Source organism: Melopsittacus undulatus, chromosome 4 (genome assembly GCF_012275295.1).
Source record: "Melopsittacus undulatus isolate bMelUnd1 chromosome 4, bMelUnd1.mat.Z, whole genome shotgun sequence".
In the NCBI taxonomy this organism is placed as follows: domain Eukaryota; kingdom Metazoa; phylum Chordata; class Aves; order Psittaciformes; family Psittaculidae; genus Melopsittacus; species Melopsittacus undulatus.
Genome location: NC_047530.1, coordinates 28,367,763 through 28,395,711, shown reverse-complemented (window position 1 = coordinate 28,395,711; position 27,949 = coordinate 28,367,763). Strand labels below are relative to the sequence as shown.

Sequence of the window (27,949 nt, the reverse complement as noted above, 5' to 3'; positions counted from 1 at the left end):
TCAAAAGTCCCTCTAAGGTCATGAAGCACCAGTAAAGACTGAAAGAGACCCGAGAAGAGGCAACAGTCAGTATCTCTTCTGGGGACAGATACAGTATTTATCTTTATATGTATGTACATAGATAGATACATAAATAAACTCTCATTGCAGAGATTATTAGAGGATTCCAGGAATGTAAAATGGGATGGAATGGTTCCTATGACTGGACTGTTGAAATGGAAGGATAGAGGCTCTTCAGGAAGGACAGACATGGGAGACAAGGAGGGGTTGTCACCCTCTGTGTCACTGACCAGCTGGAGTGCATGGAACTTTGCCTGGGAATGGATGAGGAGATGACCAAGAGCTTATGGGTCAGGATTAAAGGGAGGTCAGGGACAGAGGACATTATAGTGGGGTCTGCTACAGGCTGCCCAACCAGGAAGACCAAGCAGATGAGACCCTCTATAGACAGATAGTAGCAGCTCCACATTCACAGGCTTTGGTCCTCATGGGGGACTTCAACCATCCCAGTATCTGTTGGAGGGACAGCACAGCAGGGCATAAGCAATGCAGGAGGTTCCTGGAATGTGTAGACAATCCCCTATTTACCAAGAAGTACACTAGTTTGCAGACTGGTATTTTGTTTACTTCTGACTTTCCAGATATTGCCAAATTGCAGGAAAAAACCATCCCACTTCTCAACATCTGTTAGCCAAAGTAGGAATGCAGCTATTAACGTCTCAACTCCTCCAGTACTAAATTGGAACATAAGACAAAAACTGAAAGACTTGCCATGAAAAGCCACCTATACAAAAGCTGAAAGAACAACTCACATGGATTCAGTGCATGAAGATTTCACCAGTATCATTTCTGGGTAACAGTGCTAGAACTCCAGTCTGAAAGCTAATGGGAAATTCATTCTTCCCTGTCCCAGTGGTGAATCTACTAAGCATATCGTATTTTTCATTTTCCACACACCTTAAGTCATAACCTTTTTCACTTCAAAAAAGCTAAACACCCTGTGTGCTCAAAAAGCACAGTGTAATGATAAGCAACTGTGCAAAATGGCACTAAAACTAACTGCCAGATCAATGCCACTTTAAGAAAGTAAGCAACAAATTAGAAAGGTCAGTCACAAATAGTCACATGAAGCAAAGAGCAGTAACTGCAAAGAAACAGTGAACAACACAACTGGCAGTTAACTGGAGATACTTACTGTCAGGAAATATCCTGAAGCTCCTGTGGCTACAGCTAACAGATTTCTTATGCCAAAGCTCCAAAGAGGACTTGCAAATAAGAGCACACTCAACTACAGAAGTGCTGCAAACTGAAAGTGCAGGGCTGCAGGTTCAGTTCAGGCTTAAAGTTTCTCCCCTACAAAGCTTCACCATTTTGTCATGGCAGGGAGAACCGGCAGCATGAAACTCATGCAATGAGAGACTAATACAGCTTTAAGCTTATCCTATATGCCAGCTGCATTTTGATGCCTTTCAGGAAGGTTTGTCCAGCAACACACTAAAGTCCTTCTACCTTTGCACAGGTTTTTCTAATTTTATGCTTCGACAGCTCTCAACCAAACTAGCTAACAGTACTGGTCAAATGCCTATTCTCTAGAGTGAGATGCCATCACATCTAAAGTCTGTTGCAGCGCAGTGGAGGCAGAGTACTCTTAACTCTAGCTACAATTACATTTGCCTCTGCATTGCTTCTGAACAGCATCAACTCTCGAACAGAGGTTTACCAGTAAATCACTGAATTGCATCAGACAAGATAATCAAGCTTCCTGCCTGTTTGCCTCCTTTCAAAGACCACGTCTTTTGCAACTGGAACTAAGAATTAACAAGTGCTGAACCAATGCATAGAGTCGAACCAATGCATATATGTGTCTGTGCTGCTTCTGCCTACCTACCTACAAAATCTATCTAGAAACTGGAGGCTCGCCCAGCTTTAAACTCCTCAGCTCAGGGACTAAGTTATTTTATTGTACCAGCACAACTTAGAGCAGACTTTAGTGCTCACCTAAGGAAGTAGTCAGCTACTGGGTTTTGCTGCCAGACTTTATTTTTCATTTTCAAAATCCCTGGTTTGTTTAAAACAATCTCACTGATATCTTCTTGTACTACAGGAAAAACTGGACTGAACCATAGGCCCATTCTGACTGGAAAACAGGATGAGAAGGGCAGAACAGGATAAGAAGAGAATAGATCTTTTCGCTCCAGCATAGGCAAGACTGTTGGGGAAGTGGAGAAAACAACTGGTCCACCCCACTGTATGAGAAGGACAAAAGAATCAGGTTGCTCTTACAGATATCTATCTAGGAGAGCAGCTCTCAGAAATAAATGATCTAAGCCAGATGCAAGCAAGCCTCGGTTTATTCTAGGGCTTCCTTTAGGCTCCTGCCTAAGTGTTCATTGTGATCCAACATAGTTGCTTATTATTCAATGTATTTTAACTTTTAAACCAAAGGCTAGGAATACCTGCACACATATTTTACACATATAAAACCTGCATACAGGTTTTGTATGCATATATATTCTAAGAGCTTTCTCTCAGAATTGTAACAACTACCAGGTTCCCCTTAGTAAACCAGCTACCTTCCATATTTTGGTTAACCAAATATATTCAAAGTTTCTGCAGCTTTTACAAGGCAAGATGAAGTTTGCACAGGGACTGCATACATTTTTCCCTTCATCTGAACAACATACAATCACAATGTATATTATGACATGCAGAAAGTTATTTCATTCATAATTTTAGACCTATGCACTATCAATCAGATTTAGGCATCAAATGATTCTTCTCTATTATTGTAGATAAGCTGTCCAAATCACTAATACTAATTTACCAGTATTAATGCAAGTGACATACTGTTATCAGCTACCTATCAAGGTTAAAGAAACAACGCAGATTTGAACTGGTGACATACATCCTATATGCACCTACCTATATACCTCACTGCATCTACCTACATAGAGAGAGAGAGGGATCTTCAGATTAAATATATTTATGTCATGCCCTACATATAAACCTTCCCAATACCTCCCTGGTCTATATGGACAGGGAGAATTCAGACTGAAGAAGTTGAACACATCTGGTAAGCTAACCTACAACGTTTATAACTGTTGACAGCAATTGTCTTTCCTTTGGAATAGAAAAGCAAAAGAACAGAAGAGAAAAAATGGCAAAAGGTGAACTGGTTTGGTCTCTCAAGTTCACATAAGAATTTTGAGTGCCCAGCCTCTATTAGCCTGCAGTAAACAGCCTTTCTTGAAGTGCCTGGCAATTGCCCTCTAAGAATCTAAGCCCTTCAGGACTTCCCTTAGCTTCAAGTATCTGCCATAGTCACCTTGAACAATTTCATTGGAGTTGGCACACAACTACCTGACAAGAGCATGTGGAAAAAGAAACCATATTAGAAACAATCATTTACCAGAACCATTATTTACAGTCTGTCTTAACTAGACCACAATCCCTCTACACTGTGCATTTGTAAAGCATCCCAGACTACCAACCTGGAGAACTACTACAACACTCAGGGAGGTTCTAGCAATGCAAATCAACTCTGGTAGCAAAAATGATTCAAAAAACAGTGTGTCTTCTTCAAGCCTCTGGAACGTTTGCAGAGAACTCTTGGGTCTCCTACCAAACTGATGTTCAGCAAGTTAAGACCACTGTGTGGCATTTGCTGTAATAGTGTAGAGGCCTAGAAGAAAAAATTCTGTCATAATACTTGAAATCCCAAGAATTAATTAATTAGGAATACCTGGGAGGAAATTCCTCCCTATAAATGCCTTTCTACAAAGGGCACAGGTATGGCAAGCCAACCTGAAAAGCCTTCCGTATTTGCTAGGTTCTCACACACTAATTGCAGATCAGAACTGTTTCTTCAGCAAAATAAGTACTTTTTTTAAGGTAGTTGGAACAGACTTGTGCATAAGCTAGAAGCTGCCCCTTCCACACCCCTCCTCCACCCACTCCCCATCACCTCTTTCCAGCATACTGCAGGTGCTCCATTTACTTTCCTAAATCTTACATAGAATCCTGTCTTCTACCCAAATAAAAGCACCCTAGTAGCTTGCCTTGTCATTTAAAGGAGCTTCAGCTGCTATCATCTTCAACATAAGCATGCTGCACAAAGACCATCAGTACAGCATGGGCAGAGCAACCAGGCTCTGCTGGGCCCAGGCTGGCACTACAAGTTCTGCAGATCTCTTGCACATCATGAGGTAGAACAAACACACTGCTAAAACCAAGGAGTACAGAAAGAGGCACATGTCTGCCAAACCAGCTCTCGTCTAGAAGCAGTTTTTAATGCACTAACCCCAAACCAAATGCCATACATCCACTGCAACTTTCCAAGACTTTGGGAAACAGCCTTGAATAAACCTTTGGGGAGCTTTTATAGAGGCCAGACACCCACTGAGACATACATGAGAAATGTGTAATGCACCAATATATATTTTTTTTTTTTTACTTCTTGGATCTCTAAAAGACTGGGCATTTCTTTGGCAGAAATTAGAGACATATTTAAATTCAGCAACTCGACATGCAAAAAAGAGTTTATTCATCTCCAGCCAGGCTTTAAGTAAGATATATGGTGTCTGGGGCTTTTACCTTCATGCAAAACTTCATTATACAAACAAGAGAAAGTTAATGCAAGAATGTTAACATGTTTGCTCAGTGAGGAAACCTAACTGACACTGTCTTTCCCCTCCTCCATAAGGGATGGCCCTAATATTTTGGCACTGTACAAGCCAAACAACAAATCTTCCTCAAGTTTCGTTAGCTTTGAGAGTGCTTGGAATTCCTTGTCTCCTACACTCACCAAGTGACCACTGTTTGCATATGCAGGGAAAAAATTTTCCTGTTTATGGAACCAGAGTGATTCATTGGCATAACTGACAAGAGTCTATACCGAAAGGTTACTGTGGCCAGCTATACAAACTGTCATAGATACCAATCCAGTGTTTTATCAGGTTAAAAGGACATTAATGGGAAAGTTTAGCATGAAATAAGAAAGAGACATTCATAGAAATATTTTCTCCTCAAATTCTGCATCAGTTTAGGTTCACATAACTCATCCAGTCAGTTCCTCTGTTTCGGTTGCTCCCTTTGAGATGCGTTTCAAGTTTCAGCCTTTAGCCTGGGACACTTATGAATGCAGCTGTTATTTTAAAGAAGCCTGGCAGGTTAAACCCCTAGTACAAAGCTAGCTAAAAGCAGTTCCAGTATCACCTGAAACTAGGTTTCACCTTTATTTCACTATGTAGCTTTCCCCAAACACAGTATGGGCCACATTAATAGAAAACAAAAAGCACCTGAAATCTGAAAAGTGCCAGTCTGCAGCCTGGCACCCTATGTGAGAAGAAAAAGAGAATACATGGTACAAATTAAAGAAATGTGAACTTGATTATGTTTCTCCATTTCAGCAGATTCAGATGCCAATACCAATAACAGGAATTTTCTTTCCCTGCAACTGACTCTTCTTTTTGACTTTACATCAACATAGATCAAAGAAAAATTATCCTACTTTATTTGGAAGCCTCATTAGAAAGGCTTGCAATAAAATGAAAGCTTGGTTTGCAACAAGCAATGATTGTACTGTTTGAAAATATTTCATTTATTGACACATGGCCAAGCTCCCTGAGAAGCAACAGGATAGAGCACTTGACAGCACTGCAGTGAATCATCTTGGTGATCTGCACAAATTTCACACAATCCTAGAAATCAAGTAAAATGTCTGCAACTGCAATATCTGAGCATGGTCCTACTTAAAAGAAAAAAGCTCTAAATTGAGAGACAGTGAACTAATAATTTTTTTTAATTATACAACACACAATAATACTAACAGTTGATGTGCACAGAGACAAAAAAAAAAACAAAACAAAAAAGCCATAGCTTGTGAAGGAACCTTATCAAAAGGCTGGGATAAGAGAACCAAGTTTTACCTTGGTCTTGTTGGATGGGGCTGCAGTTTGAGGAGTTGGAAATCCAACACATGGAACAAGGTACCACTGCCAACCTTTCAATATCAAGGCAATGTAAGTCACGAATATCCACAGAAATAGACATGGGATAGACATGCCATTGGCATGCACAGAATCAGCCAAAGCCAGGAAGCTTAAACTTGAAGCGGGAGCTGAGACTTTGTCTCATTGTCTAAAGTCTCCATCACTCATGACAGTTTCTGTACCCCAAAAGGGCAAAAAAGTATCTCTCAGAAATCTCCACCCTAGCTGGTGAAAATTCCGTCCTGGTGGTTCAGTCCACTTCAGAGAAGCACATCTACATGTGCCTTACAAGAAAGATGAAAATCCTATTTATTTTTTCCAGTCCACTGGCTTCTTTATTTAAGCACTAGCATAGGTACAGGTCTGCCAGAACACCCATTTCCTTGTTTGTTTCAGTGCATTTTTACCCAAACTGTAATACAAAATGCACATCCCCACATAAGGTCCAGTCAATGACAAAGACAGAAGTTCTTCAGCGTAAGCCCTCTTTGCTCACAGGAAGTTTAGAACATTGCACTTCTCTGAATCAAACAGTTTTTACTGATCAGATTCAGCCCTTCTACAGACACCCCTCTGCCCAAAAGGTCATCCTCAGAGGTCTGTCTTGGGACAACACACACAACACGTGCCTTGCTGTCTTCCACACCCCTGATCTTCACAGCACATCTTGCTACTAATCTCTCCTGCACAGGCAGTCACACTGGGGTACACACACACACACAGGGTGCTCTAATTAATCCTGCCCCTGTTTTTGTCATAACTTATCCTAGACAGCAGCTGTTACACCCATCGCTTCCATCCATGACTGAGCACATGTGTTCTAAGACCACAGCTTTCCCAAATTTGGCCAGGGCATGCAAGAGCTGATATACAACCCCCAAACTGCTATTATATTTCCTAACCAGACTCCATTGGTGCCCAGATTCAGATCTGCTGGGAGGTCTGCTACACTGCCTAACTGGAAGAACTAGACAATTTCTTGAGCCTCCTCAGATTTTCTAGAAGCTGCCTTTACAAGCCAAATCATACCAGCATACTGGAGCTTGGTTACTCATACCCTTGTTCTCCCTCTCAGAAAAAAAAAAAAAGCCTAAGGCCAACAGTTCAGCTGCATCTTGTACATTTTTTTACCTTCATGGACTCATCTAGATACTCTGCCTCTCCCCATTACAACAGTGGTGTGATCACAACACACTGATGAGTTCATAAGATAACCTAAATGCCTCTTAAAGGGAAAAATAAAAGCTAAATTTCTATTCTAATCTACCAAATTACCATTGTCCTTATCATTGCTAATGATGCGGATGTATAAACAGCTGAACCAGCTTTTGAGTAGGAGCTGGAAAGGCAGATATGAAGGCAGCAAGTTGTTTTCTTCTGGGTTATATTTGTCTGGCTCTGCCCTGAATCTCACTCTTCAATCCCAATAATTGGCAGCAACTAATTAGAAGGAAAAATGCAAGTAGTTTATTCAACGTTTGATTAAATGTTGATTACATGTTTGATTAAACAGGATCACAGAACAAATCTCCCTTGGATAAGCATACTCATTTTGTCTTGCTCACTTCTTTTGTTTATAGACATCCAAGCTAAGAACCGTAGAGATGATGCTATACCACACACAGGGATTTCAAGCCTATAGGAGACTCCACAACATAAGGCAGAGAAGCTGATGATTCCTTTGCCATTTCAGGTAATTCCCCGTGTTCTCTCTTTAGGGCTTTCACTTTTGCCTGTGGGGTGTCATACACAGGATCAGCTCAAAGATACTGCCAAAATTACATAACAGATAAACTGGAGAGACAATCACCATAAAAGGGACTTGTAAAAAGGTTACAGCTTTTAAACTGTTGTAATTCTGAAATATATATAAAACTTGAAGAACCATTATACATGGGGGGGAGGGGAATCCAGGTTACACAACACTTTCAGATGACGTTGAAAATTCCTGATGCCTTAGATAGATCCTAGATACAGTTCATCTGCTGTAGGAAATGGGTTTTGTGCATCCCATCTGCTGTCACTTAAGAGTTACCAAGTAAGAATGAAAATGACTGAACCATATAATACTATCAGAATTTTAAACACAGTGAAATGTACACATTTACCTTAGTAAATAAAAACATTTGCTCACAGTATTTCCAGAAATTCTTGTTTGTGAAGGCAAAAGAAAATCCTTGCCCACGTGTCTGCTTTTACATCCCACTAGCACATCAATGTGCAAAAGCAAGATTTCTTATCCCCGTAAGTCTTTTTCCCAGGCAGCATGTTTTCAGATCAGATCCTTGCACTCCCTGTTTCATAAAGGAGGCGGCTGCTCCACACCCAGCTTTACGTAACCCCCTTGCATGCAGTAGCTCAGCCTCACTGACTTCATTCTGGCACTGGGTGGGTATTATCTGGCCTTGCAGGGTGCTTGGTCAGCACACAGTCCAAGGTGCCACACTAAGCTGCAACACAGGCATCACCTTAGGAGCCGAAGATATTCCAATTAGAAAAAAAACATTACTCTTCAAAATCACCCCAGCCCTCCAGAAGACTAAAGTGGTGATCTATAAAAAGATAATCAAAACTCTGTAAAAGTTGCACTCTTAAGAGGCCATAAATGGTCATTATCTTATTTGGACTACTCTCTTACATCTCAATGGCACACTACATCATCCCTATTTTCTCTAATTATTTTCCAGATAAAAGTAAAAGAATTGGCAGGATATATTTTAAGACTAATTTGAACACTTACATTTTTTTCCCCACCTCCTTCTGAATTCTAGCATCACCATACACAAGGTGCCGAAGAAGTCCTTCTCCAGCCTAGCCTACGTGACGCTGTACCACTACCCCAAGGCAGATATCAGACAAACATTACCCCAGTCCCACAGACAGCTCTCAGACCCGCAAGGCTGTAGAGCACCCAGCAACCTCCCCAAGGCACAGCTGATCAGCAGCCCATCAAGGCCAGTCCAACAGTATCAATGTCAGCCTTCATTTTGCAGCAGAATCCTCTCTCAAGGCCTGGCTTCAAGAAAAAACACCTTTCAGTGCAAAGTACTGAACTGCAAACTCTTTGAAACAGCAAAAAGCATTGGCCTGCATATTAGTCAGACATTAACACCTACAGCTCAAATTACTAATTTCAGATGGAGTTTAAAACAGCAGCTATGTGCCCCAGGGCACTTTTAAATCACGGACCCTGTTCAGGTACACTACAGATCTGTTTATATCCTCATCTTCAAGATATTCAGTCAGAAATGATGCTGGAAAGGTAATAGACTATTTCATTAGTATTTTATGCCGCCATTTGCACATTGTGGTGTTCTCAGAAAAATCCTAGTAAGATCATGCCTAGGCTTTTTCAGGAACACTTTCCTGGCCAGCAGGCAAGGGAGGTGCATCTCCCCCTCCGCTCTGCTCTCCTGAAACCCCACCTGCAGTGCTGCGTTCAGCTCTGGAGCCTCCAATATAAGAGGGCATGGACCTGTTGGAGCTTGTCCAGAGGAGGCCAGAGAATATGCTCAGAGGGCTGGAGCACCTCTGCTTATTACAACAGGCTGAGAGAGCTGAGCTTGTTCAGCCTGGTGAAGAAAAAGCTCCAGCGAAACCTTAGAGCAGCTTCCAGTGCCTAAACGGGGCCTACAAGACATCTGGAGAGGGACGTTTTACAAGGGCATGTAAAAAGTGATAGGACAAGGGGAACAGGGCTTTGAGCAACCTGGTTTAGTGGAAGGTGCCCCTGCCTATGCCTGGCAATTTAGAACTAGATAATCTTTAAGATCCTTTCCAACCCAAACCATTCTGATTCTCTGGTGAAGAGTAACTTCTCTACTCACATCAGTAAGGAAAAAAAAAGAAAAAAAAGCTACAGACAATTAGGAAAGGAAAAAAATTCCAGTGCTGTATTTTTGGCCATTTAAGGCTATGAACTGAGAAAGAATGAACAAGCTCTTATGTTCAAAAGTTTAATACTGTTGAAAGAAGAAATATTTCTCTTTTTTTCAAGTATTTGTCTATAAAATATTTCACTGTAACTAAGGTCTTAACCCACAAAGTCTTGCAACCTACCTAATAATAAACTGCTTGCAGATGCTTCTCAAGATAACCTGCATGCTAAACTTGCCATTAAACTGTCCATACACAAGGGGGAGAAATACAGAGAGAACGTATTATCAAATATCAAGAACATAATATCAAAGATCAAGTTTATTTCCATTTCTTTCACTGCCTTGGTGCTAGGATTACTCAAGATGCATTACCCAATGTCTCTATCCATCTACAGCCATATACTTTTTGTACTGTAATATAATGGCACCAAGCCAAACATCACCACTTTTGCCCCTTTCTAGTAGTGCAAGTAGGCATAGCATGCTTATACTGCAGAGTATCAACACCGCCACTGATGATGAACATACTAGAATATCCACAGCAGAAGCTGTGGATAAAGCCTGCCATTCTCTCCCCTTTGCTTTACAAACTAGTTTCATTTTCACCACAAATAAAAATGACCAACTTAGGAAAGCCAATGCAAGAAGATGAAGTCTTAGCTTGGCAAAAGCTGAGCATTCACTCTGTATATGATCAACTAAAAACATTTACTAGGTAATTAGATCTGAGAGAGAACAGCAGGTAAGAGGTAAAATTTTTAAAACTTATTGGGATCCTCTATAACTAGGTTCAATGATACTTCTTTTACAGAAATCACCAATAAGGAACAGCTTAAGTTTTTAATTTTGAGCCATGCCTTAGAATTGATACAAATTAAGAGCTGCTGACAACAAGATAAAGCAATAAACACTTCGCCTGTCCTTTGATCTAATCATCTACGAGCCATTAGCAGTCAGTTCGGCCAGACACAGGTATTCTGACAGGTTTGCAGCATTATCTCTACCTGCATGTGACAGGTAAATAAAGTATTATATTGGGAAATTCACTGACTTGCTTAAGTTACAATGAAGCCTATTACAAAGCCAAGAGACAACCCTGTTTTGGCTGCCAGGCCTGTGCCTGATTCAAGAGACTTTTTTCTATTCCCATTTCTTGGATTGCCCTAGTATACCTTGATTTGGAAACTCTCTGTTCAAGCCCCACCCCCAGTAAATACACAAAAGACATCAAGATTTAAACATGTCAATTCTTTGCAGCTCATCTGCATACACCTAAGACTTTACTCACATGTCAAAACTGTCTGGGCAGTGTGATTCAAAACCCCCTTGTAGTCAAAATATACATTTTACAGTACAGCAGGAAAGAGCCACCTGTCAAGTTTTATGGGACTGGCTTGGCAGGAATGCCTCCGAGTTCCTGGGCTAGTGTAGGCATCCAACACTGACATCAGACATTTCTGAATAAACAGTTTAATTTCCTTAAGTGTTGCATGGGAGGGAAAAAGCCAGGGAAAGAATTTTCACATTCAAAGACATATAGAGAATGGGGAGGGGTCAAGACTTATCTCTTTAATTGTTTTTGTTTCATCAAAAGGATATAAGAGTTTTACTGAAAGAGAACCTTCATCTCTGTTCTTATAGAAGGCTTCAATAATTATGCCCTTAAGCCGACCTAGCTACTGAAAACACCCCCCCCAGACATTACTGTTTTAAAGACCAAAAAATATTTAACCAGAACATTTTGCAGCACAAGCTTTCCTTTACTGTAATATTAGCAGCACTGCAAGGCTACTCCATTCTGCACGGACAAACAAGTGACAATCTACTTTGATTTAATGAGAGATTAAATAGGGAGATTTTACATGTACCCTATGCATTTTCCTGAAACACGTACCTTGCATTTCAGATTTCACTAGCACTAACAGCAAGCGTGCTAAAAAAATCTATTCTTACAGGAAGCTTTCACACCCACATATCAGTCAATACAACAAAAAGGCAGCAGCAATACTAACAAGTAACAGGAAACTCAAATACTATACTTAGTCCTACAAAAACATTTCAAATTACACTACCGGATACTTCCCTGGGCCAGTAAGGCATCCAGAGTACTTTCAATGGCATCATGGTTACATGTTTTAATTACTACCTACCACACTTTTAATTCTTAGCTATCAATCATTGTTATCAAGCCATTACATCTAAGTGTCTGCTTTCAGTAGCTATGGTGCAAAAAAGCAAGAACAAACCAGCAAGAGAAGTCTGCGTGTTGATCCCAGGTTCGCCATCAAACTTGTGCAACTGTGAACAAATTCAATTTCCATCCCACCCTCAGGTTTTCATTAACAACAAAGAAAATCTGAACACCAGGTATATCCAGTTCCCAAGGAATCCAACTGCAGAGGTTTCCAGCAGCTTCAGAGGGAGTTGGATCAGACCAAGTTCTGCAAATGTGCTCTGCTCTCACCAAGGTCAAGAAAACTCAGCACCTTAACAAGTAGGAGCTTTTGAGCATCTCAGCCTAATTCATATGCAAGGATTACAGTTTTAGGAATAAGCACAAAGAACTTGACCCCCATCTAATCTGTCTACAGAACAACAGATTTAGAAATCTTGATCTTAAACATCAATGAACAGCTTTGCCCCAGAAGAAATCTGTGGTAAAGCTGTCTTAGAATAAATTACTTTGTTTCCAATTTTTTTGCCCAAGCTACAAACCAAACATTTTACTTAAGGTCCCCTAATTGCACTTGTAGTAATTTGGGGCAGGGGGCAGGGAGGAAACACTCCTTCCCACAGTCCACTGGTACCAAAACTGACACAAAAAAGAAAAGTAACTTAACATATACATGTTAGCTACTCATGTTCTGTGGCTTCAGAAAAACTTTTTCCTGTTTGAATAAAGTTCTGCCTGGTTCTACAGACCTGTTTTGCACTGGCAAGCAGGAGAAACTAGGAATAAGAGAAAATAAGGGAAGTTACTTGATAACATACAAAGAGCCATGGCACATCAGAATGCAGGTTCTACTCTGCCTCTAGTATGGCTGTTCTCTCTCTTAGCCAAAGAAACATCCCAAAATAGTGTTTTTCTTCAGTGATCTCTTGTAATCAGAACAACACTGTTTCATTACCACTGCAACAACGCTAGAGGAAAACTCACCAAAAAGGAATGGACTTAAGCATTACATTGTAATAGGTTATTCAAGACAAATAAGAGATCAAATCACAGCACAAAAATATTGTGCCAATCCTCACCTAAACAGTATCTATTGTAAGCCAAGATGCAGCACTACACTGATCAGGAAACTGCTTAACACAGTACCACAAAATGAGAACAAACTTTTACTAGAAAAGCTGGTGGTTGGCACCACACACACGGAAATGATAGTCTGCTGCAACCATAATTCTATACTATACATCTGAGTTTATCTTACTTGGAGAAAAAGAACAAAACTCCCCAATGACCCTACACCTTTCTCATGCCATCATTTCTGGTTTCTTCTAGCATCATTTTGGGCTCCAAAAATGTCAGACTCAACCAAGTAAAGTCTTCTCTACTCTCCAGAGCCTTCCCAGGGAGACATGAGCTTGTATATGCCAAAGATCCACCTGGTTTAAATACAATAACCAGAACCGGCAATAACCTGTTATGTACCTTAAGGAAAAGATAGCCAAGAGAGGCTTCAGGTTATATTTAGACCAGATAATAGTAAGACCCACTACTCTTACTGCAAAGAAGACAAGTTCTGATTCACAAAAAAAGCTCTGCCTTTGAGCTGCAATGCTACATGCAAACAGGTAATCCATCACTAGTAAGCAACAAAAGTGATGAAGATCAATGTCCTGTGGCACACATAAAGAGTAAAGCTACAATCTCATTGCACAAAGGGATCAGAAGGGAAACTAGCTAGAGAGTTCTTGAAACGAAGTCAGACTCAAACAAAAGCAGTTTAAACTTGGGGATGTCTCTGACCAAAGATTTTTCACTCTACTGAATTGTGAGTAAAGCAAAATTCAAAGCACAAATCCTCCCAGATGCTGGGAACTGAGGGCCTAAAATAGCATCAGAAAGAGAAGGAATATGGAGCTTCAACCCTCTATCAGCAGCAAGCATGTACTTTCTGTTCCTCAAAGCATGCTAAAGTTTTGATTCTATAAAGGCCAAGGTCTCTTTGAAATTCACTCCAGCCTGCATAGAGTTGCTGGACTTTGATCTATTCCTTGATACAGAAGGAAAAGTTGCACCAAAATGTCTAGCCCCAAAGTCAAACTATAACCCATCCAGCATTTGTCCACCTGCAAATAGATCTCTTTTCCTCCTATAGCCCCACCTCCCACTTGCAGTCTATGCAGTCAGGAGCAGCTAAAGGTGTAGCACAAACCATTGTCTCTCCATCGATTAAACCAGCTTTCAAAGGTGGTAGCTCTGAAAAAAAAAAACTTCTACTGAGTGACAAAGGATGCTGCTCAATTTCATCATCACTTACTCTTTGCACAGCACATGGTGCTCCAAACCAACCTGCTGGCAACAGTATTTCTCCCCTTTCACACTTTCCCATTTGCTGCCAGATTTGGCGTGCAGGTCAATAGCTACAAGTACTACTTTTTTTCTTACCATCAGCCTTTCATTAAAACAGCAGATTTGCTTAGGTTTTTTTTCCCTTTCCTCCTTCACATACACTTATACACACTTTTACTGGAGTTTTCTTTCAGTGCTTGAAAACTCCCAGATTGACAGCTCCAGTGAATTAAGCTCTCTCTTTGTCAGCAAAACAAGAGCAGCACCACAGGCAACCTCAGAACAAGCTCCTATCCTCTTCTTCCCACCCCTCCAACTAGCAAGCGTATCTGAATGGTGAGCTTTGCACACAGCTTTATCATTCCAGGGAGCCTTGTAAAGAGTCTCTGATAATGTGGTTTACCCAGACTATCTCACAGGACACTAATGTTAAAGCCACACACGTTGGAAACGTCAGAGTCGATGTATTATCGACATGCACCTGTACCAGACAGCACAGTAACTCTGAAACCATGAGGCTGGTCTAAACATGTGCAAGTCTCTGCTAAAAGACTGACTAGCAAAGAAAATCTATTTTAGACAACAGTGTGAAAGAACACTGAGCTGAAGCAACTCCTAAAGCCATACCTGAAACTACACAAAGGCAATGTTAACTGAAAACCAACAGAAAGCCCAGAGAAATTCACTGCTTTCAATATCAGGAAAAGACTGAGGCAGATTTTATTTGAAAATGTACATTTAGCATAAATGGTACAGAGACAGTGCCTCTGTTACTACTGCAGTACTAATACTGTACTTTACTTTTGGAGATTGCTCCTCTGCTATGTAACCAGTTAACCTGCTGAGGCAGCAAACGCAGATCTGGATGCTCTCTTCAATTACAAGGGGTTTTTAGGTTCCACAAAACCCTCTGCTCTCGGTTGTCAGTTACAGATTAGTATGCACCAGATGAAGTTAGAAGATGACTCCTAAGATGTATCCAGCTTTTAGTTGCCCCTCCTCCCTCTTTTGCAACCTTTCTTATTTTTAGCAGGAAAACCTGTTTTGGGGAAGATTTGACTTTTGAACTTCTTACCACATCTTGACTGAAATTATGTATTTCTTTTTAAATTGGTCGAGATCCAGGGTGTTCTATTAAAATGAACATGTATATGCACACTTAAAAATAAGCAAAAAAAACCCAAAACAAAACAAAAAAAACCAACCAACCACTACCCACAACACAGCAACTTTGTATGTGCTCATGTTTTACAACAAAACTAGAGAATAACCAACATGGGCCAATAACCTCCTTCAAAAACATATTAAAAGGTTTATGTGGAGTAGACCCATCTGTGGCTATTAAATATAGCACCATGGACACAACTGCTGCCACTCAACACTGTAAACCAGTATCTGTCATGGGGAAGGTGAACACATTTGCTCTGTGCCTCACACCTTCCCTAAGCATCTGTTACAAACATCATTCCGGTCCTGACTGGCCAGGTTCAGGTCTGCTTGGATTACCTCACACTATTCAGCTGGCATGTCAATCAAAACACCTGCAAGCAGGTAGGACCTCAGGTACCAAACAAAACATACAGATGGACTTGTGCAGGAGTAACCTCACCATTCCCCCCCCCACTACCCTCTCATCCTTCAAATGGCATTGAGGAGAGCCCATGCTGGCAGCACTAGTACCAGTCTCAGTGACAGCAGGCAAAGAGGGCTGGATCCTCAGTATGTAAAATCTGAACTGAGTTTTTGTAACATGAAGGAACACCATGTTGCTAAATAAAGCAGCATCTACAGGCAGCTGTATGACATGTAGATGGAACTAAAGAGCAACAGTTATCAGTATTTACATTAATCTCTGTGGTTTGTTTTTTAGTTACAAGGAAATAACCAAGATTCTCATTGAAACACACATATTTAAGAAATAACACACCCAACCAGGTTAAAGTGGTCACTGCTGGACTCACTAAGCCATAGCATATTGCTGAAACAGGCAGCGTTTTGTAGCCCACCTACAAGAATGATGACATTCTCTGTCATTATAGTGAAACCAGGCTGACAAGATAAGGAATAAGCTTAGTCATTACACCAATTATTTTAACCACAAAAGTCATTTCAGAGTGGCTGGGAGAAAATGACTATAGCACTGTGGCTGTTGATGAGGTGGGTGTGGCATGTCACAAGTGGACCTTTATGGTATCATTTCCTTCCAGCACCATTAATCACCCCAGACATCACTTGTTCTATCAGCTATGAACCAGCTGCCCCAACACGCAGATAACTTTATCTAGGTTCTATGGTGAGAGTCATTACTAAGCACTACAACACGCAGTGCTGAAGGCCTTGTTTCCAAGGAATCTTCCTGCTGCAAGAAAACGCATTACACTAAACGTGTACTTATCCATATCTAACATGATGGGGAAAATTACAGAAAGTAAAAAAACATCACCAGCACCACCATCACAGACAATTTCATAAAAAGGACAACTATGTTGCTTATAGCCAAAACATACAACTTAAACCAGGTCTCTTAAAGTGTCTATTTTCAGCCTGTTAGCAGTCTTCAAGGGGAGAGTCCCTCAACATGAAAACACCTTTGTGGTGTGGCCTAACTGGACAAACATAGGGCTTCAGAATGATGGCCGAGAGTATCCCACCTTCACAGCTCAAGATTTAGCATACTGTATTTTGTTACAGACACATCTCATTCAAGTGGTTTTGATACAGGCATGTCTCATTCAAGGAACAAGCAGAACCAATGCGTTAGAGAGGTAAAGGACTGAGATGGCTTGTTGACAAGGAAGAAGAAAAGCCTGTGAGGCATGTGATGAAGAGCAAAAATAAGCTCATCTTTTTCAGGGGGAAGTATCAACTCCTGATTCCTCCAAGCAAGCAACCATGACTCAGCAGTATGTGACAAGACAACACAAGACACTTCATAAGTCTTCATTAACTGGCATCTGAAAAGATTAAACAGCTCAACGTGAACTGAACCTGCTTCCAAGTTCCAGGCCTGGCTCTGCCAATTACTTTCCCAAAAGTGTCATTAGATCCAGAAACACAACTTTCTCCACTCCACAGATCAGACCCCTGGGAGCTCTCTGAGCCTCCTCAGTGAGCGCACACCCTCCTGCCCACACAGGTAGTAGCCTGGTTGTGGGAAAGAACAGACTTCCGCTTTGGTTCCCAAATCACAGAATTATTTGACAGAATTTATGAGAGTAGCAACTGCATCCCAGCCAAAATAGCCCCAAGCACTACACTTGGGAGGAAAGAGAACTGCAACTAAGGCTTTTTTCCACTTGAATTAAAGCATATCCTCCTCAATGAAACTCAGTCATTTTGAAAGCCATTCTTAAAGTACATGCTTGTCTTCCACATAGGATTTCTCTCTGCAGGGAAAGAGAACACTAACTAGTACTGGTGTGGTATTTTGACAGTATGGAAGTATCAGCAATTTCCTCCTTGATCATGTAAAGGGCAAAGCTCCTTCTGAGGAGAGTTAAATTCCATCGGTACAAAACAAACCACTGTTTTGAGAACTGAACACTGAAGTAAAAAATTAGAAAACAGACAGACAGAAGAGGGTTTGTTGCACAGCACTGTGTAGCACAGGTACTTATTTTATCTACTATCATGCTTATTTTAGTGTGTTTCACACATTCTGCTTCCTTGGTTCCTTGGAATGTGCTCCAGAACATCACCTCACTAAAATGTGTCAAATATTGAGATGAATAGTACATTTTCTATCCAATATCAGGAGATACACTGTCAGTCAATGCTTCCCAGGTGCAGTGCAGTACATTAAGGCAGAGCAGCCACTTTCTGCCATCGCTCTCAAGTTAAGCCTATTTATTCAAAAAAGCTGCACTTATTTAGTCTGCATGCCAGGAGTTCCCAGGTCACAACTCCTGAATTAGTAAAGGGACTTCAAACTACTTAATGCACACCAAGAACTATTTCTCAGGCACCTTCTGTGCTGTTACAAACGAGACACAACAATGTCCTCAGAAGTCAGCATCTTTGCCTTGAAATGGGACCACAGGCCCATGTCATTCTCAGCATGTTTGTCTAAGCCAGTCTTGAAAGTCTCAAGCAATGAATTCCAGTGCCTTCTAGACAACCACAGTATCTTTTCACTTACCCATCACCCCTTCTTCTTGGCACAACTGAAGCCCACTACTTTTTGTCCTACCTGCAATGGAACTAGGGAGTAAACTTGTGTGTGTGTGTGTCTGCTTGTGGATTTTTCCTACAAGAGCTTTCCAAGGTGTCCAAAGATTCATCTCCAGCTTTATGTTTAATAACAGTACAATGCACTGTATTTTCAAAAAACCTGACCCTTCTCACTGCTGTCTTTTGGGCACTTATCAGATGATCTGTTTTTTCCTTGAAATGACGTGCTCCAAACCAAGTAACCAAACCCCAAAGGCAGTAGGTAAGGTTACTGCAGCAGCAGCCTTATCAGTACCATGCAGAATGGAAGCATTACTTCATGTGCCTCTCAGGCTCTGTTCTACCTTATGTTCCCCAAGATGACATATGCTCTTTTTTTTTTTTTTTGGCAACATTGTCAATTTGTATTCAGCTTGTGATCTTCAAATGAATGCAGATCTTTCTCTGAAGAGCTGCCACCTGACCAAGCTTATTATTGCTCCTTGCTGCATATCAGTTCTAGCAGGTTGTGGTAAAGGAATGACATAAGGACTCAAACTTCCTGAACTTGAGGTAAATGATTGCTAGATCACAAAACAGAGTCATGGTGTAAGGGTGACCTGTTACAGTCCCTTCTGTTGAGTAGTTGTGCCATGTATTCCCCATGAAATGGTTCTGCAAGCATAATGCAGTAAGCACTTTGCAAGAAGGATGCCCACCAATAAGGGCTCTCAAAGATTAAGAACACACATATATCCAGTTCTGAGACGTAAAGTCTTCTCTACAGACCGCTGGAAAAAGGAGCAGGAACCCAGAAATACAGTGAACTTTTGCTCCAAGAAATACACTTTTTCTTACTACCTTCAACACCTTTTCATGGCTTAGTACAATTTCTATCATTAGGTTAGTTGTAAGTCTTTGTTAGAGCTGATGTCAAAGAAACTTATCCTCTCATCCGGGCCCCAGTTACTTCTCATGATACAGTGTTTCAGACTAACATAGGCAACAATGGGAGCTATTGATCAGCACATATACATTTTATTTTTATGGCTTTTAAGGCTGTAAAAGCTAACTGGCACAAGCCAGGCATTTAACAAAAGTAGTATTTAGGGAGGGTTTTTGTGGGGAATTGGTGTCAAAGAAAATTCTCTGAGTTCTTCCTGGAAAAAAATATGCAGTATACTTCACAGCCTGCTATATAAAGAAGCATATTAAATTAATACCATGAGACCAGCATTATTCTTAAATCTGACTTAAAAATCATGGCTAGGTTCTCATGCACAGGCCATGGCATATAAAAGAACACAATATTTATAAGAGAAAAAGAGCCATATATATCTACAGCACTGATGACATTGTTTATTTTATGGTAGATTAACTAAGCAGCTTCTCATGTTTTTGAAGAATTATTAACTACCTATTGGAGAAATGAAATGGGAAGAAGAACTGGCTGAATGGTCGCACTCAAAGAGTTGTGGTCAATGGTTCAATGTCCAGCTGGAGACCAGTAACAAGTGGTGTCCCTCAGGGATCAGTGTTGGGACCGGTCTTGTTTAATATCTTTATCACTGACATGGACAATGGGATTGAGTGCACCCTCAGCAAGTTTGCCGATGACACCAAGCTGTGTGGTTCGGTTGATGCGCTGGAGGGAAGGAATGCCATTCAGAGGAACCTTGACACACTTGTGAGGTGGGCTGATGCCAACCTCATGAAGCTAAACCATGACAAGTGCAAGGTCCTGCACCTGGGTCGGGACAATCCCAGGCACAGCTACAGGTTGGGCAAAAAGGAAATTCAGGGCAGTCCTGAGGAGAAGAACTTGGGGGTGTTAGTCAATGAGAAAATGAACATGAGCCAGCAGTATGCACTCACAGCCCAGAAAGCCAACCATATCCTGGGCTGCATCAAGAGGAGCGTGACCAGCAGGTCAAAGGATCCTGCCCCTCTACTTTGCTCTCGTGAGACCTCACTTGGAGTATTGTGTGCAGTTCTGGTGTCCTCAACGTAAAAAGGACATGGAAGTGTTGGAACAAGTCCAGAGGAGGGCCACGAGGATGATCAGGGGACTGGAGCACCTCCCATATGAAGACAGGCTGAGAAAGTTGGGGCTGTTCAGCCTGGAGAAGAGAGGGCTGCGTGGAGACCTCATAGCAGCCTTCCAGTATCTGAAGGGGGCCTACAGGGATGCTGGGGAGGGACTCTTCATTAGGGACTGTAGTGATAGGACAATGGGTAATGGGTTGAAACTGAAACAGCAGAGGTTTAGACTGGATCTAAGGAAGGAATTCTTTCCTGTTAGGGTGGTGAGGCACTGGAATGGGTTGCCCAGGGAGGTAGTGAATGCTCCATCCCTGGCAGTGTTCAAGACCAGGTTGGATGAAGCCTTGAGTGATATGGTTTAGTGTGAGGTGTCCCTGCCCATGGCAGGGGGTTGGAACTACATGATCTTAAGGTCCTTTCCAACCCTAACTATTCTATGATTCTATGAAGTTTAAGAATTCCCAGACAACCGGGCTTTACTAAAACGCATCCTCAATAACTTCCATTTTCTTTTGTGGGCAGAATTTGATATTCCCAGATTTTCTGTAATTTCCTGAGAACTTTCTCCTCCAGATGCTCCCCTGCTTTTAATGAAGAAAAAAAAAACAACCAAAACACAGCACAATAAAATCTGACCATGAGAATGTATAGGCACAGTTCTTCTGTTTATTGAGCTCCAAAACTTATAAAATCATAGAACAGTTTGGGTTGGAAAGAACCTGAAGATCATGTAGTTCCAACCCCCCGGCCATGGGCAGGGACACCTCACACTAAACCATATCACTCAAGGCTTCATCCAACCTGGCCTTGAACACTGCCAGGGGTGGAGTATTCACTACCTCCCTGGGCAAACCCATTCCAGTGCCTCACCACCCTCACAGTAAAGAATTTCTTCCTTATATCCAATCTAAACCTCTGCTGTTTAAGTTTTAACCCATTACCCCTTGTCCTATCACTACAGTCCCTAATGAATAGTCCCTCACCAGCATCCCTGTAGGCCCCCTTCAGATACTGGAAGGCTGCTATGAGGTCTCCACGCAGCCTTCTCTTCTCCAGGCTGAACAGCCCCAACTTTCTCAGCCTGTCTTCCTATGACATGGATTACACCTTCAGGCAACTCTTCAACTCCTCTGCTATTCATTTTCTACACGTATAAAGAAGAAATTCTGACTCACACATATAGCTACACAGAAAAGCTACCACATTACCATGTAATCTTATAAGTTGCATATGTGAATGCTTTTGCCCAAAATAACCAAGAAATAGCTTAACATTCATAATGGGGTGACTAAATTATCTCTTCTTGGATGAAGCATATGTATTTCACCTCATATCACTGTAATATATTCACGTTGCCACAACTTTACTGCCTTGTGTCTCCATGGCTCCCAGAAGAAACTATATTAAGAGCTGACATGCAGAGCAACTACCAAGGAGCACGAGGCTTGTATAGAGCAAAGGGCCATTTGTAAATGGCTGCACCTCACTAATCTGAACTGGTGCCAAACACACACAACTCATCTTCTGAACAGATATGTGCATTTTTCTGTTCTTCCACCACCACTCCTCCTGTAATATGAACAGTCATCTTTTTATTCACAACGTGCAGAGAAACCTGGCAGAACATCTATGAGTATTTTACAAAAGGATAATATGGGTATCCAAGAGTCTTTACCACCATCTGCAACTCACATCACAGCTTTGTCATCTGTGTAATGGAGTGGGGCACCTCCATCTTCTTCACCTTGTATTAGTGCTCGTGCACCTGAATGGTGACAACCATGCCAAGGTCAATGTGATGAGCAGGGAACTGATTGGATTGAAAATCTTTGCCAACTGCATAACAACTAAACCCAGCTTGAGATAGAGGACAAGATCAAGCTGCTAGAAAGAGGAACTTCTTTACGCACTGGGAGAGACACATAGCAATGAGAGAACTACATGCTTATATTACAGGCTCTGAAATTGTCAGGAGCCCCTAAAAAACTTGTCTTACTTTTTAGCAGGCTCTGTATTTTGTGAGTAGCCAGTTACCCAAAGCTCTGAGACCGTGACATCACCTTGGTGGAGCTGAACATAAAGGCTGATAGAAAAGCCTACCTGAGATGCACAAACCAGACATTTGCACACAGCAGCCCCATAAGGGCTCTACTAGGGGAACTGCAGCCACAGCATATATGCTAGAATGCAGACAATAGCGAGTTCAACACAAACCATGGCACCCTAGCAGCTTCAGTCAGAAGCATGGGACAACTTGGCAGCAGTAGCTTCTTAAATTGCCTGCTAACTAGTAAGTTCACTGAGGAGATAAGAAGTCTGCATTGAATCCCATGTTCCACACAGAAGAGCTCAATCCCACATCACAACTCAAACAGGCATGACCTGATACCAGCAAGGCTGAGACAGAGACTCTCTTGTCCCCACTGAAACTGCAGCGATGCACAGAAAGGAACATAAAAGCCTTACTCCACCAACAGCTTATGTAGAAAGGAGGTGCTGGACAGAATCAAAAAACCCTGTGGGAAGCAGAGACCAGAACCGAGAACACACCTCCTCCCGCAGGATCACCCCTGCCATGGTGCTACAGAAAGAGCACATAGGATGGCTATCCCAGCACCAGGGAAGGAGCTCACATTCCCCTCTATACGCAATGGCAGGTTCAGCTTGCTGATCGGCATGAACCTGGCCCATTTTCAGGTTGTCTCTTTTGGGAGACATCAGCTGCAGGCTCAAAACTGGGCTACCCACCTGTCAATCCAAATGCTCTATCCTCCAGACTGACAGCTCTCAGGGTGCTACCCAGGGACCACTGATTCTCTGCAACAGGCCTGTAAAACCACACTGTCTCTCTGCTCACCACCCCACTCAGAAGCCCAAAAGAGATGTAGAAGCATTAAGGGCTGCAGTGAGCTGTAACACAACTATTCAGAAACCACTGGTCTGGACTATAAATGTGGAGGTAAATATCACCACAGGCATTGCTTTCATCTCCTTGGGCTACACCTGGAAGGCACCGCCAAGGCTGTTATACCTACAAAGAATACAGCTCAGGTAGGACGTATCTAGTATGCCAGAGAACCAGAAGAGCAGGTGAGCTCAAAAACCTATGATACAAGGAAGATTACCTTGTGGATATAAAGCTTAGGCAAAAGCCCCAAGACACTGTGCCCAGGCAGGACTGCTACCCTGTTACACATTACAAGAAATTTACATACCAAGTGAAAACTTTAAGAAAATAAGGCAGACGTCTGTAAATTCTCCAGTAACAAACCTGGAAGAATTCAGATGTCAAAATTTAACAGGGAAAACTACTGAAAGCCAGCAGACTAAGCTGCACTTTAAAGATGGATACAAACATGAGAAAGTATTTAAAGATCCTGCGTAGTCTTTGTGGAGCAGAAACCTGAAGGCAAGCCTGCCTGTTCCCCAAAGCAGCACCTTACCTGTAGGTCCGCTCACAGTCATGCCTCATTTCAGCTAGGACAAGGTAACAACATTTCAGCTTAAGAGCACTGCTGGAGAGGAAGCCTAAAACCATTGTTAAGAAAGCAGTTCAGCACTTTGACTACCGCTCAGAGGATGGTTCAAACAGATTTTGAAATGTTTGTACCAGATAACTTTAGGACACCAGTGCTTTGCACTAGAAGTGGCTGTACTGGCAGACTGCAGAGAAATGAAGATCGTTCTCATCCCAACAACACTCCCAATTTAAACCTAGCTTCAGGAATTCATTAAGAGGCTTCTCTGACTTCCCTGGATTATATAAACTGCTTCATTGCAAACCCGCACAAACAAAACTGAACTTTGTAGTCATCCAGAAAGTATATCCCTAGGCAACAAGCAAATACATTCCAAGTAACAATCACCATAAAGTACACAGAATGGAGAGACACAGTCCACTCTAATGCATGAATCACTGTACACAAATGACTACACTTGCCTTATTTCCTACCATACACAACATTTCTGGTAAGATGTATGTTGAGCTCAGCACTGCTTTTTTTACAGCAACAAAAGTTTACAAACACACAAGTAATCAAGTAGATATTATGCATACAGTACTTGAAATCTATGCCCAATTAAATGCAGCTTCCCACCAGTGTTAGTGGAAGTTACCGGGAAGGAAAGGAAGAGAGTATCCAAGGTTGCCCAAGGAAGTTGTGAATGCTCCATCCCTGGCAGTGTTCAAGACCAGGTTGGATGAAGCCTTGGGTGATACAGTTTAGTGTGAGGTGTCCCTGCCCATGCCAGGGGGGTTGGAACTAGATGATCTTAAGGTCCTTTCCAACCCTAACTATTCTATGATTCTATGATACCAGTACAACCTGCTTCAGTGGCTGCACTGAGCTTTAAACCAAACACTTTACTTCTACAGAAAGGGTAATATTAAATGCTTTTAAAAATATCAAAGCATGACTGAACAGATCTATTTGGCCAAAGAGAGATTAGCCTGTACCAAATGAGACAGCCTAATTTTCATCAATAAATTAGAAAACTGTAACAAGAGAGATGCTTTGGGGTCAGTTTTCACAGTGCTGCAAGGACCTAAAACTATTAATAAATTTGTAGAGCACCCAAAGAAATTGTATACCCATGTTATGCAACACAAGTGTAAGGAATTTCTGAAACAGAGAGAAACAAAGCAAAGAACCTAGTAAAAAACAGAAACAAGGACAGCAGAGGACAGAAAGTCAGTTCTGGAGATTCCTAAACATAAAAATGTAGAGCACATAATACCAAAAATGAAAGACAAATTATTAAAAAAAGCTTTTTATGTATTTTCTGAGATTCCCCTTAGCTTCTGGGCACAAAGCATTACAAAAAAATAATAAAAAAAATCTTAGGCATACGAGGTTCCATGTGAACATCAGGAAGAACTTCTGTACTGTAAGAGTGACAGAGCACTGGAACAGGCTGCCCAGGGGAGTTGTGGAGTCTCCTAGTTGGAGACACTCAAGGCCCGCCTGGACAAGTTCCTGTGTGATGTACTCTAGGTTACCCTGCTCTTGCAGGGGGGTTGGACTAGATGATCTTTCAAGATCCCCTCCAACCCTTGGGATTCTGTGATTCATCCAGAAGTATTTTGTTTGAATAATCACATGACATTTATAAATAAATTTAAATAAATTCAGGGTTAGGGTTAGGGTTATAAATTTAAATAACCTGTGGCCTTTTCCATATTTAAAAAATTCTGTTAAGTTTTTCTGAAGTTTGACAGAGAGGATACAGATTGCCAAGAACACAAGCTGATATAAAAGCTTCAGTCACTCTCTGAAAATAGTTTTCTGTTTCTTCTGCCTCCTTCATCTCTATAGAAAGGAGCAAGTGCTGCCAACAGAAATTTGACAGGGATTGGTGTTTTTTAGCATGATATGCATTAATGAAGTGTACTCAAAGTCACGTAAAATACATTCTGAAAAGTCTGAACAGACTCCATGCAAACCAGAATATGGTTTATTTAGAATATTTTCAATCATCAAAATTGATTCCCTATACTTGTTACAAACTTACTATTAGATTAAGTTAATAAGAAAAAGCTTTTATTCAGTATAAGAAGCTGTAATGCATGTGTCACAAGACTTTGGACCCACACGGAGTTTACACTTCCAATTACATAATAAAACTCTATAATATACTGTATATATTATCCTCTAAGCTATTCAGATAAAGCCTAATTACAGCTTATCGAACTAACCTTTACCTCTGGGACTGCAGAAAATAGGCACAGGTACACCACCTTCAGACATGTAATTTACATCTCAGGTGAATACAGGCTCACTCAGAGATCTGCATTACCCTAATTTCGTGTGGTTTTGCAGGACATGAAAGTAAGTTACTCCCAGACTCTTCCTAATAACTCTGCTTCAGCTCTAAATCTTAGCAAGGTCCGCAGAGCTGGCAAATGAGACTATTTCACCGGGAATACTAGAGACCTTTTGGGAAGCGGTGAACAGAAATGCTCCCAGGCAATAAACCAGAGCTGTGCCGGGCCCTCACACACACAGACATACAGGGACGCTGCGCACCGCCCCAGATCGAGTTTCCCGGGAGCGTGCAGCAGCGCCCAGGTGAGCGGGAAGCAGGAGACCTCAGCCGCGGCCTCGCGGGCACCGACCCATCCTGTTCCCCCAGGTCCCGGCGGGCACAGTCTGCTGAAGGCAATCTCGCCCCGAGCACAAAACCCCTGAGAGCCGGCGCAGGCCACGGCAGAGCCCAGAACGGCGCGGCCCCGGTCCCATCCCGAAGCCGCCGCGCCCCTCGGCCGCCGCCCGCCCCAACCGCCTCACGGCAGCCCCGGCGCTCCCCGCGGCGTGGCTAGGGCGGCCTCCTTACCGGCACAGCTCGGCGAAGGCCTGGAAATTCAGCTTCCTGATCTTCTTCTCACTCAGCCAGTAACCCACCCGCTTCCCCTTCAGAAAGGTCTGCATGGTGCCGGCCCGGAGACAGCGGCAGCCCCTCGAGAAGAGGAATTAGCCCAGGGTGGCGGAGGCAGCCCGGTTACCGCTCTCAGCGCCTGCAAAGCAACGGCGTTGAGAAAGGAAAATCAGTCGGTTCTCGCGGAGAACGCAGGCGCTAGCCCCCGCCCGCCCGCTCTGTGCCGCTGAACCGAGCCAGAAGCAGCCTCCGCCGAAGCCAGCAAGCGATGTGCAGACCCCGGTAGGCCTTGCCCCGCACTGGCAGGCACCTCACGGAGGCAGGCAAAGAAGGTGCCTATGCTGGCATGGAAGCCACTACCCCTGCCGGCCCACTGAGCTACTAGCCCCTGAGCAGCCAGCCGACCAGGCATGCCGCCGCTGCCCGCCCAGCGCCACCCGCCACGGTACCCCATCACCCTTCTCCAGGGCCGCGTCCTCCCGCACGGACCCTGCCACCGAACTCGCCTCCGTGCCTGCCCGCTGCTGCTGCTGCTCGACCGCGGCACTGCTACTGCAGCCTCTCAGCTCCCCATTTGCCCGCTATTCGCAGCCGCCTCCACTTCCTCCTCCTCCTCTCCCGATCCCACCCACAGCAGCAGGGGCGGGCGAGGGGGTGGGCGAGTGCCGACAGGACACACCCGCCGCACAGCAGCCCCGCTCGTACCGAGGGGACTCGCCCGCCGCCCGCCTCTCGGGCACGGCGCCAGCCTGCCGCACGACGGCCAGCAGGGGGCGCCCGGGGCAGCGCCGCGCATTAAAGAGACAGTGTCCTGGTTTTGGACTAGTCCGTCCGGCAGAGGTTCGTGCCAGCGCGGCCCCTGCCCCACCGCCCGGCCCCGCGGAGGGCTCCTCGCCTGGGCCGCGCTGGGTCTCTGGCTGCGGCTTCCTTCGCCTTCGTCGCTCTCGCCGCTTTCCCCAGCGGCTCTGCTGACCGCGGGCTGCTGCCGTGGGTATCCT

The 27,949-nt window shown here is 42.9% G+C and overlaps 1 protein-coding gene across 1 annotated transcript in view; it reads right to left on the bottom strand.

Annotated features, from left to right (window-relative positions):
• ITPK1 (inositol-tetrakisphosphate 1-kinase) overlaps positions 1-27,572 on the bottom strand; it is a 149,131-nt gene extending 121,559 nt beyond the window's left edge. The window contains exons 1-2 of the mRNA XM_005149516.3: positions 27,458-27,572; positions 26,910-27,090 (exon numbers count right to left, since the gene is read on the bottom strand). Of these exons, the coding sequence (XP_005149573.1) occupies positions 26,910-27,004 (95 nt within the window). The 5' untranslated portion in view covers positions 27,005-27,090; positions 27,458-27,572. The remainder of the gene's footprint in view (positions 1-26,909; positions 27,091-27,457) is intronic.
• Between the last annotated feature and the right edge of the window lie 377 nt (positions 27,573-27,949).